The sequence below is a fragment of the Mustelus asterias genome, chromosome 22 (assembly GCF_964213995.1).
Source record: "Mustelus asterias chromosome 22, sMusAst1.hap1.1, whole genome shotgun sequence".
NCBI lineage: Eukaryota > Metazoa > Chordata > Chondrichthyes > Carcharhiniformes > Triakidae > Mustelus > Mustelus asterias.
This window is the reverse complement of record NC_135822.1, coordinates 61669036-61685049: the sequence shown is the minus strand read 5'-3', so window position 1 is coordinate 61685049 and position 16014 is coordinate 61669036. Positions and strand designations below refer to the sequence as shown.

General features: G+C 46.7%; 1 protein-coding gene across 1 annotated transcript in view; it reads right to left on the bottom strand.

The window, feature by feature from the left end:
- LOC144509714 (zinc finger matrin-type protein 4-like) overlaps positions 1 to 16014 on the bottom strand; it is a 151573-nt gene that overhangs the window by 105374 nt on the left and 30185 nt on the right. The window contains exon 2 of the mRNA XM_078238495.1: positions 7206 to 7295. Within this exon, the coding sequence (XP_078094621.1) occupies positions 7206 to 7295 (90 nt within the window). The remainder of the gene's footprint in view (positions 1 to 7205; positions 7296 to 16014) is intronic.

The window sequence follows — 16014 nt, the reverse complement described above, 5'->3', positions numbered from 1 at the left end:
TTCTTTTGCCAATCACCTTTAATTTGTGTCCTCAGGTTTCCCACCCATCCACCAATGAGAACAGTACCTGCACCTCCAACCCCCCCCCCCCCCCCCCACACCCCCCCCCCCCCCCCCCCTCCCCGCCCCCGCCACACCGTTACGCCATCTGGACCCCTCATGAATCTGTAAAGTCTAACAAACCTCTAAATCTTTCCTCCTCCAAGGAGAATGGACCTAGCTTCTCCAATCTATCCCATGGAGCTAAAGTTCCTCATCCTTGGCCCCACTCTTGTGTATCTTTTCTACAGCCTCTCTAATGCCATTATATCCTTCTTAAACCTGTGGTTGCCCAGAATTGGACACGACACTCCAGTTGAGGCCAAACCAGGGTTTTATACAGGTTCACCGTAACTTTCTTGCTTTCATACGCTTATGCCCCTATTTATAAAGCCGATGGGTCCTTATGTTTCACTTACCACATTCTCACCTTGTCCTACCACTTTCAATAATTTGTGCACATACGTTTCCAGGTCCATCTGTTCCCTGTAGTCATATAGAATTGTCACCTTTATTTTAAATCACCTCTCCTTGCTCTTCCTGCCAAAATTAATCATTTTACACTTCTCTGCATTAAATTTAATCTGTCCACTTGTCTGCCCGTTTCACGAGCCTGTTTATATTCTCTTCGTAGGTCCCAGTTTTGTGTCATGGGCAAAGTTTGAAATTGTACCTTCTACACCAAAGTCCAGATGATTAATTTAGATTTTTAAAAAAAGCACTGACCCCCTGGGGAACCCCACTATATCATTCATGGCTCGTCAGTTGGATTGTTAAGTTTAAGAGAAACAAGTGATGGGTGTTGTCTTTGAGTACATATAAATAGGGATCCCGGTGTGGAGATGTGTGTTGGTGGGGCGGGGGGGGTGGTATGTGGAGAGGGGAAGGAGATGTGTGTTGGTGGGGGGGGGGGAAGGAAGGGAGGCAGATTTCCTTGTCAGCTTGCTCCTGGGCCTGGCTAAGATGGCTTTCAACAGGTCCAAGCAGTGGGCAGTCAAGGGAGTTGTCCATCTCGACTGCCCCTCAGCTGCGGTTATGTTCGTGGCTGGTGGCCATAGGACCGTAAGACAAAGGAGCAGAATTAGGCCACTCGGCCCATCGAGTCTGCTCCGCCATTCAATCATGGCTGATATTTTTCTCATCCCCATTCTCCTGCCTTTTCCCCATAACCCCTGATCCCCTTATTAATCAAGAACCTATCTTATCTCAGTCTTAAAGGTCCTGAAGAGGGAACCCACGGTATCCACTGGCATGCTTCAGGTTTTCAGGGACCAGTGGGCACCACAGGGACTGAGGTGCATCATCATCTCCGGAAATGGTATTTTGGTTTAGTTAGCCAAGCTTCCTTTGACATTTTGTTTTCGCTACAGTGCCCCACCAGGGTCTGTCACCCCCTCGCATTTGTGTTTGGTTGATTGATTTTTGTTTTAGTAAAATAAGATATATAGGGGAGAGCTGGGATACTGGATGGAATGGGAGGGGAGCTGTCTTGGTTTCAGCTGCACCAATTGGCTCAGATCCTATATATCATCCTCTAGCCTGAAAAATACTGTTTCCCGTTTCTCTTTATTTCCTGAAACTCAGCCAAATTTGTGCCTATGCTGCTAATGTCCCTTTTATTTCATATCTTATCTTTGCCAACATCCAGTCATATGATACTTCATCAAATGCTTTTTGGAAGTCCATGTACACTACATTGGCCCCAATGTTCTCATCGGTCTTCACTGTTATGTCATTAAACAAACTCAAGCAAGTGGGACGGCACGGTGGCACAGTGGTTAGCACTGCTGCCTCACAGTGCCAGGGACCTGGGTTCGAGTCTTGGCTTGGGTCACTGTCTGTGTGGAGTTTGCACATTCTTCCCATGTCCTCCGGTTGCCTCCCACAGTCCAAAGATGTGTGGGTTAAGTGCATTGGCCGTGCTAAATTGCCCCTTAGTGTCTTGGATTAGAGGGATTAGCAGGGTAAATATGTGGGGTTACGGGGATAGGGCCTAAGTGGGATTGTTGTCGGTGCAGACTCAATGGGCCAAAGGGCCTCCTTCTGTACTGTCGGATTCTATGTTTTTATGTTAAAGTTAGTTTAACATGATTCGTCCTTAATCCACATTTGTCCAAGTAACTGTTCATTTTGCCCTGAATTATTGCTTCTCAAGACTTTCCTACCACCCCCAAGGTTATGCTGACTGGCTTGTAGTTACTGGGTTTATTTATTTATTTCCATCCTGTAAGCCTCTATGACTCTACTTCGCTCAATATCCTTAGATGTATCTGATGCAGTCCTGTTGACTCTTCAACTTGAGGCACAGCCAGCCTATATGGTATTTCCTCTCTTCTCAATTTTTAGTCCTTCTAGTGTCTCAAGCACCTCCCCGGGAGGTGGGATGTAATGGTTGAATTTAAAAGGGGGATGTAATAACTGGAAATGAGAAAATGGCTGAGGCATTGAACAGGTATTTTGTGTCGGTCTTCACAGTGGAAGACACAAATAGCATGCCAAAAATTGATGACAGGAAGGCTATGGCAGGTGAGGACCTGGAAACTATCATTATCACAAAAGAGGTAGTGTTGGGCAAGTTAATGGGGCTAAAGGTAGACAAGTCTCCTGGCCCTGATGGAATGCATCCCAGAGTACTAAAAGAGATGGCAGGGGAAATAGCAAATGCACTAGTGGTAATTTACTAAAATTCGCTGGACTCTGGGTGGTTCCCGCAGATTGGAAAACAGCAAATGTGACGCCACTGTTTAAAAAAGGAGATAGACAAAAGGCGGGTAACCATAGGCTGGTTAGCTTTACTTCTGTAGTAGGGAAAATGCTTGAATCTATCATCAAGGAAGAAATAGTGAGACATTTGAATATGAATTGTCCCATTGGTAAGACGCAGCATGGGTTCATGAAGGTCAAGTCATGTTTGACTAATTTGGTGGAATTCTTTGAGAACATTACATGCGCAGTGGACAATGGGGAACCTGTGGATGTGGTGTATCTGGATTTCCAGAAGGCATTTGACAAGGTGCTGCACCAAAGACTGCTGCATAAGATAAAGGTGCACAGTGTTACGGGTAATGTATTAGCATGGATAGAGGATTGGTTAACTAACAGAAAGCAAAGAGTGGGAGTAAATGGGTGTTTTTCTGATTGGCGATCAGTGACTAGTGGTGTGCCTCAGGGATCAGTGTTGGGACCGCAATTGTTCACGATTTACATAGATGATTTGGAGTTGGGGACCAAGTGTAGTGTGTCAAAATTCGCAGATGACACTAAGATGAATGGCAGAGCAAAGTGTGCAGAGGACGCTGAAAGTCTGTAAAGGGATATGGATAGTCCATATGAGTGGGCGAGGGTCTGTCAGATGGAGTACAATGTTGGTAAATGTGAGGTCATCCATTTTGATGGGAATAACAGCAAAATGGACTATTATTTAAATGGTAAAAAATTGCAGCATGCTGCTGTGCAGAGAGACCTAGGTGTCCTTGTGCAGGAATCTCAAGGAGTTGGTTTGCAGGTGCAGCAGGTAATTAAGAAGGCAAATGGAATTTTGTCCTTCATTGCTCGAGGGATGGAGTTTAAAAACAGCGAGGTTATGTTGCAGCTGTATAAGGTGCTGGTGAGGCCACACCTGGAGTACTGTGTACAGTTTTGGTCTCCTTATTTGAGAAAGGATATACTGGCACTGGAGGGGGTGCAGAGGAGATTCACTAGATTGGCTTATGAGGAGAGACTGAGTAGACTGGGGCTATACTCATTGGAATTCAGAAGAATGAGGGGAGATCTTATAGAAACATACAAGATTATGAAGGGAATAGATAAGATAGAAGCAGGGAAATTGTTTCCACTGGCAGGTGAAACTAGAACGAGGGGGCATAGCCTCAAAATAAGGGGAAGCAGATTTCGGACTGAGTTGAGGAGGAACTTCTTCACCCAAAGGGTTGTGAATCTGTGGAATTCCCTGCCCAGTGAAGCAGTTGAGGCTACCTCATTGAATGTTTTAAGGCAAGGATTGATAGATTTTTGAACAGTAAAGGAATTAAGGGTTATGGTGAGCGGGTGGGTAAGTGGAGCTGAGTCCACGAAAAGATCAGCCATGATCTTATTGAATGGCAGAGCAGGCTCGAGGGGCCAGATGGCCTACTCCTGCTCCTAGTTCTTATGTTCTTTCACTCTGACTTGGGTGTCATCTTTAACGTTGTCAAGACAGATGCAAAGTGATCATTTGTATCGCAGCCTCCGTGCGTAAATCCTCTTTTAGATTTCAAATTTACAATTCATCCAGCGCTAATTGCTGTTTGTGGAAAGGCTCCAAACTTCTGCAACCTTTTACTTGAAGAAGTGTTTTCTAATTTCACTCTTGAAAAGTCTGGTTCTATTTTTTTCAGAGTCTGTCTGGGGAGACTTGGGGAGTCTGTCAATGCTAGACTCCCCAAGTAGCAAAAGTAGTTCCTCCCCATCTATACTTTTTGTTTTTGTTCTTTTTTGGAATGTAAGCATTGCTTACAAGGCTTACTGCCTCACCTTAATTGCCCTTGAGAATCACCCCTGAACCATCTAACCAGTAAATCTTAGGCAATTCCAGGGAAAACTGAGCTTGTTTGATCTCTCCTTGGAGCAGGGCCCTTGGTGTCCAGTTATCAGCAAAGTATATATGAGAACTTCCTTCATTTCAACCTCTGGATCTGCATGGAAGAGGGTGCAGACTCTAACATCTGACTGATCTTGCTGGTCTGCCAGTAGCCTGAAAGTTTTTATTGTGTTTCTGGGAGAGCAAAGTGGCCATAACCCCAGATGACCAGAGGTTACTCTTCCCTTTGAGGGGGAGATCTGTCTGGTGGTGATTTAACCTGAGGATCACCACACCTCAGGCTAGGGGCAAGGCTGAGAAGGCGGGGCCTTCATGAATAACGTCAGCCGGTACTGGAATTGTACCCGCGCTGTTGGCATCTCTCTGCGTCACTAACAGCTGTCCAACCAACTGAACTAAACCGACCCCCATTCTGGGTGAGTAATGTTCTGTAATCATGGTATTACAGATTACAGAATTCTGTCACTCATTCACGGGATGTGATGCGAAGCTACCATCCGTGGGATTATGACTGAACGCCTCTAAGTCAGCATCCTGCCTAAACGTTGATCAGGCCAGCATTTATTGTCCATCTCTAACTGCCCTGAAGGAAGCAATGGTGAAAAGACTTCTTGAACTGTTGCAGTTTGTGTGGTGTTTATAAAGCCAGCAGTGTTGTTAATCACAGCTAATTTCAAAACCTTCATCCTGAGGTTTTAAGTTGAAGAAGAGAGATGCATTATTTGTTGCTAGAATAGCTGAACATACTTTATCATTGTTTGTTTCTTCAAGTGGGTGGCACGGTGGTTAGCACTGCTGCCTCACAGCGCCAGGGGCCCGGGTTCAATTCCGGCCTCAGGTCGCTCTGTGTGGAGTTTGCACATTCCCCCCATGCCTGCGTGGGTTTCCTCCGGGTGCTCCGGTTTTCTCTCACACTCCAAAGATGTGCGGGTTAGGTGGATTGGCCGTGCTAAATTGCCCCTTAGTGTTAGGGGGATTAGCAGGGTAAATCCATGAGGTTATGGGGATAAGGTTTGGGTGGGATTGTTGTCAGTACAGGCTCAATGGGCTGAATGGCCTCCGTCTGCACTGTAGGGATTCTATGATTCCATTCTATGATCTGTTGTGGTGTGTACCCTCATAAGATAGAGCGCTCTGAAACACAGTGGACAGCCAATTATTGTTGGAGTGATATTGTGAAATCAGTGCGAAATAGACCTCTGTGCTTTGCCTCATGAATAACCCTGGTCCCACAGTACAATTGTGATGTTTAATTGCTAACCTGGTCTTTGCTCTGAAAGGTCTAAGTAAGAAAATCCAAGCAATTATAACTAATCACACACTGCTGACTCAGTCCAACAGCAGTTGTTGGTTGCTTGCATGTTGCATGCTGCAGGTCCATGTCTTTGTTTTCTCTCTTTCGAAAGGTTTTCTGACATCCATGACAAAGTGCGATGTCTGGTAAACATGCATTAGGTGCTCAAAGGAACCCTGAAAGGCTGCATTCTCTGCCAAGTGATCGCTTCGTTTGAATAAAACAAATAACTTGGTGAAAAATCCTCCCCCAGGCAAAGAACTTGTAAAAACTAAACCCAAGGACGTCCAGTATGGAAACAATATGGGAGCCAATGGCCTAGTGGTATTATCGCTAGACTATTGATCCAGAAACTCAGCTAATGTTCTGGGGACCCAGGTTTGAATCCCACCACGACAGATGGTGGAATTTGAATTCAATTGAAAAAAAGATCTGTAATTAAGAATCTACTGATGGCCATGTCGATTGTCAGAAAAACCCATCTGGTTCACTAATGCCCTTTAGGGAAGGAAATCTGCCGTTCTTACTTGGTCTGGCCTACATGTGACTCCAGAGCCACAGCAATGTGGTTGACTCTCAACTGCCCTCTGAACAAGGGCAACGAGAGATGGGCAATAAATGCTGGCCAGCCAGTGTCGCCCATGTACCATGAATTAATTTGATGTTTTTCATGACTGATAACATGGCCTGACAAACCTTTAAACTTCAATTTCAAAATGCCCGATAAAAGCATACTTTCCAAAAGACTGCACCGCAGCAGTATAAAGTACTTCTTACAGGCTTGGCTTAGCCCAGTGAACGAGCACCTTACGTGGCACAATGGCACAGGGGTTGGCACTGCTGCCTCACAACAGCAGGGAGCCGGGTTTAATTCCCGGCTTGCGTCACTGTCTGTGCGGAGTTTGCACCTTCTCCTTGTGTCTGCGTGGGTTTCCTCCGGGTGCTCTGGTTTCCTCCCACAGTCTGAAAGACGTGCTGGTTAGGTGCATTGGCCATGCTCAATTGTCACTCAGTGTACCCGGACAGGTGTGGCAACTAGGGGATTTTCACAGTAACTTCATGACAGTGTTAATGTAAGCCCACTTGTGACACTAATAAATAAACTTTAAACATCTTACCCAAGTGGAATTTTCCAATCAGCTCTTTCCAAGTAAACAGGTTCACCTCAACCTTCCTCGATATACCAACAATTTCTCTTTCCCAAGACATCATTTTCAAATGGATGCCATTTGTCGCTCACTGACTCGGCGACTAACTTTTCCCACACTTGTCCGGGAGGTTAAAACTACTTACGTTTTCCGAACGGAGCTTCTTTGCTGGACATCCTCCATCGACCGGGTGAAGCATGTAGTAAAGTCGAACCTTGCTGGCATGTTTCCGGCTCTGGAGAAAACAAGGTTAATAAATCTGTAGAAACTCGGAATTGAAACCATGTCCCTCTTTGATTCTCCCATTGTAATTGTCAGCCATGACATGGCAGTAGTTAGAGAGTGAAGCCCTGTGTTCGATCATGCGTTTATCAGTCTTACTAAATAGGCTGTTCCCTCTCTCTCTTGCAAGCATTCGCTCATACCAGCAAGCCATGGTATTCAGCTGGCTATGTTTCGAACTACTGCATTCATTCAGCCACACAGCTGGTTTCACTGAGGCCAGATCAAGAATACCAGGTCAGCAGAATGTGACATTCAGAAAACAGATCGCTCAAGACATCATAGAGTCCCTACAGTGCAGAAAGAGGCCATTCAGCCCATCAAGTCTGCACCGACAGCAATCCCACCCAGGCCCTATCCCCATAACCCCACATATTTACTCTGCTCGTCCCCCTGACACTCAGGGGCAATTTCGCATGGCCAATCCACCTAACCTGCACATTGTTAGTCTGTGGGAAGAAACCGGAGCAGCCGGAGGAAACCCACACAGTACAACGGGGAGAACTACGCACAAACAGTGACCCAAGCCGGGAATTGAACCCGGGTCTCTGGCGTTGTAAGGCAGCAGTGCTAACCAGTGTGCCAACGTGCTGCCCCAATTCAAATCAAAAAGTACAATTATATCACCAAGCCTACTGTCTTTGAAAAATGTTCTCATGATGATTGAACCCATGCGCGTACTTTAACATTCTTGCTTTGTACTTCTGGGACATTTTCTTACATTCGAGGTGCTATTTAAATGTAAATTGCTGTTGCTGTAATTAAATGTACATGCTGTTCATTTGTTTTTCCACAGTCTATAGGGATTTTTTATAGTAATGGATTTACTGAAAATCATACCTTCGGTCGCACTTGGAATGAAAAGGCAGCAATGCTTTTTTTTATTCATTCATGGACGTGGGCGTCTCTGGCTGGGCCAACATTTATCACCCAACCCTGAGGGCATTTAAGAATCAACCACATTGCTGAGGGTCTGGAGTCACATGCAAGCCAGACCAGGTAAGGACCAGCAGATTTCCTCCCCTAAAGGACATGAGTGAACCAGATGGGATTTTATGACAATCGACAATAGTTTTATAGCCATCAGTGGATTCTTAATTCCATATTTTTTATCCACATATCTTTTCCATTTATTGCCCATCCCTCGTTGCCCTTGGAGGTCAGTTTGAAAGTCAACCACATTGCTGTGCCTCTGGACTCACATGTAGTCCAGACCAGGTAAGGATGGCAGATTTCCTTCCCATAAAGGACATTAGTGAAGCAGATGGGTTTTTACAACAATCGACAAAGGTTTCATGGTCATCAGTAGACTTTTATTTCAAGATTTTTATTGAATTCAAATTTCATCATCTGCTGTGGTGGGATTCAAACCCGAGTCCCCAGAGCGTTACCCGAGGTCTCTGGATTACTAGCCCAGCAACAATACCACTACACTGCTGCCTCTCCCTGCGATCTTCATTTAAATTTCTGTCATTGAATTATTTGCTATTCAAGTTTTAAAATTGTGCAAAGCTTCTCCCATGCTGTTTTACTAAAATTGTTTTGTTCGGATTACTGGATAATGCAAACACTTCCTCAAGCAGAAGATGATTTTGAACTAACAGGAAGAGATTGGCTCAAGTATAGATTTATCACTGCCCATTGTTGAATGAAAAATAAAATCTGAGTGGAATTCACCTCAGTTAGTTAGACCAATCCACACAAACATTCTCTGGTCAGAAATTTGAGCATGCTGTAAAGTGAAATATTTTATATTTGTTTAATAGGGAGGCGATGGTCTAGTGGTTTACTACTAATCCAGAAACTCAGCTAATGTTCTGGGGACCCTGGGTTCAAATCCCACCACGCCAGGTGGTGGAATTTGAATTCAATAAAAAATATCTGGAATTAAGAATCTACTGATGACTATGAAACCATTGTCGATTGTCAGAAAAACCCATCTGGTTCACTAATGTCCTTTAGGGAAGGAAATCTGCCGTCCTTACCTGGTCTGGCCTACATGTGACTCCAGAGCCACAGCAATGTGGTTGACTCTCAACTGCCCTCCAAGGGCAACTAGGAATGGGCAATAAATGCTGGCCCAGCCAGCGACGTCCATGTCCCAAGGGTGAATTTAAAAAATCTTATCTTACAGAGAGTGGAATAGAAGCAGGAAGTGGTGGAAAGTACTCAGCAGGTCTGGCAGCATCCATGGAGAATGAAACAGACTGGATGTAACAGGTCTGAAGAAAGTACAGAGGCAGGGAAAGGTGAGGGGATGGTGGAGCGGGAAGAGAAGAAAGGTGAAGTCTGTGTTCGCGTGGTAGACAGGAGATATTAAATGATGAAAAGGGTGATGTCGCAAGGCAAAAATGAGATGCTAATGGGACCAGTAAATAATCAAAAGTTGGGTTCGGGGCTGTAAATGCAAATAGCAAAACAATTTAACCAACAGCTATCATTTGATAAAATGGAGACAGAGTTTATGATTTGAAATTCTTGAACTCCAATTTGAGTGTGGGAGATTGTAAACATGGCTAATTAAAAGATGAGGTGCTGCTCCTTAAGCTTGCACCAGGCTTCATTGAGACAGTGTAAGAGGTGGAGAACACAGGGTGGGATTGTCCAGCCGCACTCTACGGAACTTTGCGTGGTCCACTTCCCCCCACCACCCAACCCGCTTCGATTCCTGTGGTAGGCAGGATGGGAAAACTCCCCCCACAAAGTGGGAGTGGGGCGGCGCAGAACTTAAACTGACAAGACAGCTAGAAGCTTGTGGTCACAACTGCGGAGTGAACCAAGATGTTCTACAAAGGGGTCACCCAATCGGCATTTAATCTCCCCAATGCAGAGGGAACCACATTGTGAGCACCTCATTGAATGCAGGTGTCACTGCCGAGGCCAGAATTTATTATTCATCCCCAATTGCCATTGAGCAGGTGGCGCTGAAACCCTTTCCCTCTTGATCCGCTGTACCGTGTGCAATGAAAGTCCTGCCACAGGTAGGGATTTTCACCCACTGACAATGAAGCAACAGCAACATATTTCCAAATCGGAACAGTGTTTAGCTTGGAGCGGATCTTGCAGCTGGTGGTGACTTCATGGTGTTTGCTGTGGTCAAAGACATGGATTTAGAAGTCATTGTTGAAGGAGCCTTGGCAAGTTACTGTAGTACATTTTGCAGATGGTACACATTTCTGCTAGTGTGCCCACTGGTGGAGGATGCAAATTTAAGCTGGTGGATGGGATGCCAGTCGAGCGGGTGGCTTTCTCCTGGCTGATGCTGAGCTTCTTGAATGTTGCTGTAGCTGCATACCTCCAGGCAACGAGTATTTCAAAGGACAAAAAACAAACAACAGGACAGCACAGGAACAGGCCCTTTGGCCCTCCAAACCTGCGCCATGTTTACCTACCTAGACCAACTGCTTATATCCCTCTATTCCCTGTTTGTTCATGTGTCTATCCAGATAAGTCTTAAATGTCGCTAACGTGTCTGCCTCAACCACCTCACTTGACAGTGCATTCCAGACCCCCACCACCCTCTGTGTAAAAAACTTCCCCTGCATGTCTCCACTAAGCCTTTCCCCCCTTATCCTGAACTTGTGCCTCCTTGTAATTGTAATTTCTGCCCTGGGAAAAAGCTTCCAATTGTTCACCCTATCTATACCCCTCATAATTTTATAAACTTCAATCAGGTCGCCCCTCAGCTTCCGTCTTTCCAGGGAGAACAATCCCAGTTTATTCAATCTATCCTCATAGCTAATACCCTCCATACCAGGCAACATCCTGGTAAACGTTTTCTGTACTCCCTCCAAAGCCTCCACATCCTTCTGGTTGTGTGGTGACCAGAATTGAACACAGTATTCCAAATGTGGCCTAACCAACGTTTTATACAACTGTAACATAATTTGCCAACTTTTATACTCGATGCCCCATCCAATGAAGGCGAGCATGCCATCTGCTTTCTTCACCACCTTTTCCACCTGTGCTGCCACTTTTAAGGATCTGTGGCCCTGTACTCCCAGATCTCTCTCTGTGTGTCTATGCTCCTGATGGTTCTGCCATTTATTTTATAGCTCCCACCTGGATCTACCAAAACGCATCACCTCGCATTTGTCCGGATTAAATTCCATCTGCCATTTCTCTGCCCAATTTTCCAGCCTATCTATATCCTGCTGTATTCTTTGACAATCTTCATCACTATCCGCAACTCCACCAATCGTGGTATCATCTGCAAACTTTCTAATCAGACCAGCTACGTTTTCTTCCAAGTCATTTATATATATCACAAACAGCAGAAGTCCCAGCACTGATCCCCACGGAACACCACTAGTTACAGATCTCCATTCAGAAAAACGCCCTTCCACCGCTTCCCTTTGTAGTCTATGGCCAAGCCAGTTCTGAATCCATCTAGCTAGCTCACCCCTGATCCCATGAGATTTAATCTTTTGCACCAGCCTGCCATGAGGGACCTTGTCAATTGCTTCAATAAAGTCCATGTAGACAACATCCACAGCCCTTCCCTCATCGATCATTTTTGTCACCTCCTCAAAAAACGCAATTAAATTAGTGAGATATGACCTCCCTCTTACAAAAACATGCTGTCTGTCGCTAACAAGATCATTCAGTTCCAAATGTGTATAGATCCTATTCCTAAGAATCTTCTCCAACAGTTTCACTATCACTGATGTCAAGCTGACTGGCCTCTAATTGGCTGGGTTATCCTTGCTACCCTTCTTAAATAACGGGACAACATTGGCTATCCTCCAATCATCTGGGACCTCACCAGTGGCCAACAAAGAAACAAAGATTTCTGTTAGAGGCCCAGCAATTTCATCTCTTGTCTCCCTCAGCAATCTGGGACAGATGTCATCTGGCCCTGGGGATTTGTCCACCTTAATGATTTTTAATTTACCTAACACTTCCTCCCTCGTAATGATGATTGTTCTAAAGGGTTTATACACCCCTCTTCACCCTGACTTGTACATTTGTTTTGGCAATTCAGTAGAGTCACAGAGTCATAGAGGTTTACAGCATGGAAACAGGCCCTTCAGCCCACCTTTTCCATGCTGCCTTTTTTTTAAACCCCGAAGCTAGTCCCAATTGCCTGCATTTGGCCCATATCCCTCTATACCCATTTTACCCACGTAACTGTCTAAACGCTTCTTAAAAGACAAAATTGTACCCGCCTCACCTGCTACCTCTGGCAGCTTGTTCCAGACACTCACCACCCTCTGTGTGAAAGAATTGCCCCTCTGGACCCTTTTGTATCTCTCCCCTCTCACCTTAAACCTATGCCCTCTAGCTTTAGACTCCCCTACCTTTGGGAAAAGATATTGACTATCTAGCTGATCTATGCCCCTCATTATTTTATAGACTTCTATAAGATCAGCCCTCAGCCTTCTACACATCAGAGAAAAAAGTTCCAGTCTATCCAGCCTCTCCTTATAACTCAATCTATCAAGTCCCGGTAGCATCCGAGTAAATCTTTTCTGCACTCTTTCTAGTTTAATAATATCCTTTCTATGATAGGGTGACCAGGACTGTACACTGTATTCCAAGTGTGGCCTTACCAATGTCTTGTACAACCTCAACAAGATGTTCCAACTCCCTCACTAACACTTCTGTCACCTGCCCCTCCTTATTTACCAAGAGGAGGTCAGGTTTTGCCTCCTTTCTCATCGGGCCATCCACATACTGAATGAGAAATTCCTCCTGAACACACTCAACAAATTTCTCTCCATCCAACCCTCTACTACTATGGCGTCCCAGTCAATGTTGGGAAAGTTAAAATTCCCTACTATGACCATCCTATTTTTCTTGCAGCTATCTGTAATCTCCTTACATATAGTGAGCTACTCGGTCATAAATGTGAAATTGAAAGCAGTGCAAGTAAAATACTGTTTCACTTGGGAGGAATGGTTGGGACCTTGGACCTATAGGAGGAAGAGAGGAGGGAAAAGGGCAGGTGTTCTATCTCCTGCACTTGCGTTGGAAGATGCCTTTGGAAGGGGAGGGAGTCATGGGAGCAATTGAGGAGCGGGCCAGTGTAGAGAACTGTCCATTCTGAAATGCTGAAAGGAGAGGGGTGTCATTTGGTAGTGGCAACAGGTGGTCCTCTCAATATAGAGGCTAATGGAGTGGAGGCAAGGACAAGGGAAACCCTGCCATGGGTCTGTGATGGAGGGGGAAGGGATGAGGGCAAGGTGTGGGGAACAGACACATGGGGCCCTATTTTACCATTGCGTCGCGCCCGTTTTCGGGCACGAAAACGTGGTAATGTCGGGTGTGAGGCCATTAACGCGATCCACACTCCCGTCCACGCAGATGACCACTTTACTGAGACCCGGGAATGGCCGCGATCCGATTCGCGCCCGAAACGGGCACAACGGCGATTTAAATGCATTTAAATTGAATTAATGAACTGCCCGCCAAACTTTATCAGCATTTCCCCCTTTACCACCACGTTCACGGATCCGGAATTGTGCCGAAATGGACCTGCTGAATAAAAGTCTGAATCGGGCGCTCCAGCTGCTGAAGCGGTGGCTTCAGAGCCTCCAACCGCTCTCTGACTCAGATCAGTGGTGGGGGGGAGGCGGGTTAGATAATTCTCTGGGGGAGGGGGCGGGGGGTGGGGGGGGGGAAGCAGATCAGATCATTCTCTGGGTGGGGGGGGGAGGGGAGTGAGGCCAGATCATTCTGTGGGGGGCGGGGGGGGGGGGGCGGGGGGGAGTGAGGCCGGATCATTCTCGGGGGGGTGGGGTGGGGGGATTGAGGCCAGATTGTTGTCTGGTTGGGGGGGCGGAGGGCCGATCGTTGTCTGGTGGTGGTGGTGGTGGGGGGGAAGAGGGGGGGGGCGATCGTTGTGTGGTGGTGGGGGGTGGAGGGCCGATCGTTGTGTGGTGGTGGTGGTGGGGGGGAGGAGGGGGGGCGATCGTTGTGTGGTGATGGGGGGGTGGCGGAGAACCAATCGTTGTCTGGTGGTGGGGGTTGGGCTGACCGTTGTCTGGTTGGGGGAGGGAGGCGGGCCAGATCATTCTCTGGTGAGGGGGTGGGAAGGGAGGAGGAGGTGGGTCAATTGTTCCTCTGGGTACGGGGGGTGGCGGGGTGTGGCGGGGGGGGGGGGGGGGAAGAGGGGGGTGGAGTGAGGCCAGATCATTCTCTGAGGGGGAAGGGGGAGTGAGTGAGGCCAGATCGTTCTGGCGGGGGCGGGGGGGGGGGGGGAGGAGGGAGGCAGGTAAGATGTATCTCGGGGGAGGGAGGGGGGGAAAGGCCCCATCGCTCACTGGTGGATGGGGGCGGCGCGGCAGATGGATCTCTGGTGGTGGGGGGTCCACTGCCACTCAGCGGGCGATTGGTGGGGGGGGGGGGGGAAAGGGGGCAGAAGGTCACGATCGGTCTGGGTAGCGGGGGGGGGGGGGGTGGATAAGGGGGACAGTGATGACTGTGGGGGTCATCGTCCCTGCTTTTCGCTCCTGGGCCGCTTTCTCCGCTTTCTGTGGCCTGGGAGCGATCTGACACGGGCGCGCTTTTTCAAATGTTTTTCTCATGGCGCATGCGCAGTTCAGACCTCCGATCGTTTCGTGCGCGATAAGCCCCACCCCAGCGCGATTTGAACCCGCGATTTTTTTTTCAGGCAAAGCGCGTAAGGGGGCGCCTGAAAGCAGATTTCCAAGTCGGATCTAAATTGTGTCCAGATTCAGCACTTAGAATGAAAATGGTAAAATCAGGCCCATGGAGAACCCTCTCAATCATGGACCAGGGGAATTCACAGTTGAAAGAAAACCTTTGCCCGAACATTGGCAGCTTTCAAAATGACAACTTTTCATCTTGAGGGTGCTGAGGGTGAGTGTGGATGAGGCTGATTTTTAAAAGTTTAAAGTATTAAAGTTTATTTATTAGTGTTACATATCGGTTTACATTAACACTGTCGTGACGTTACTGCGAAAATCCCCCAGTTGCCACACTCCGGCGCCTGTTCGGGTACACCAAGGGAGAATTTAGCATGGCCAACGCACCGAACCTGCACATCTTTCCGACTGTGGGAGGAAACCGGAGCCCCCGGAGGAAACCCACGCAGACACGGGGAGAACGTGCAGACTCTGCACAGACAGTGACCCAAGTCAGGAATCGAACCCAGGTCCCTGGCGCTGTGAGGCAGCAGTGCTAACCATGTGCCAGCGTGTTGTCCCCAATGTGCAAGATGGTGAGTACTATTTCATTTTGAACTGAGAACCAAAGGGTTTACACGTCAGACACCGCTGTACAGAAGCAGTCACTTGTAACTGACAGATAAAAGTGCACTCAAAGTTATTTCTTTCACCCACCTCACAACACATCACCCACCCTCTACCAATCCAGGAAAGTTACTTTTGCAGATGCATCAATCTTACTTATCAAATTCAGGATGAAACAAAAATGTATTGGAGAACTTGTTTGTGATTATCCTTTGATATTCTTAGGCAGTTTGCTGCCTCTTAACATGAAAGAACATTTCATTTTAATTAAGTCTTATAAAAAAAAAGCTTTACCCACACAAGTCTGTTCTGTTTAAGCGATGCAGAAGATGGAATTAAACTGTGAAAACTGTAAGCATAACACATCAAGTTTGTTTCATCTTTCAGGGCTTAAAAGGTTTGTAGTTCTTGTGTTGTAGCGGAATGCTGGAGTAGATTATAAGATTGCGAATGCTT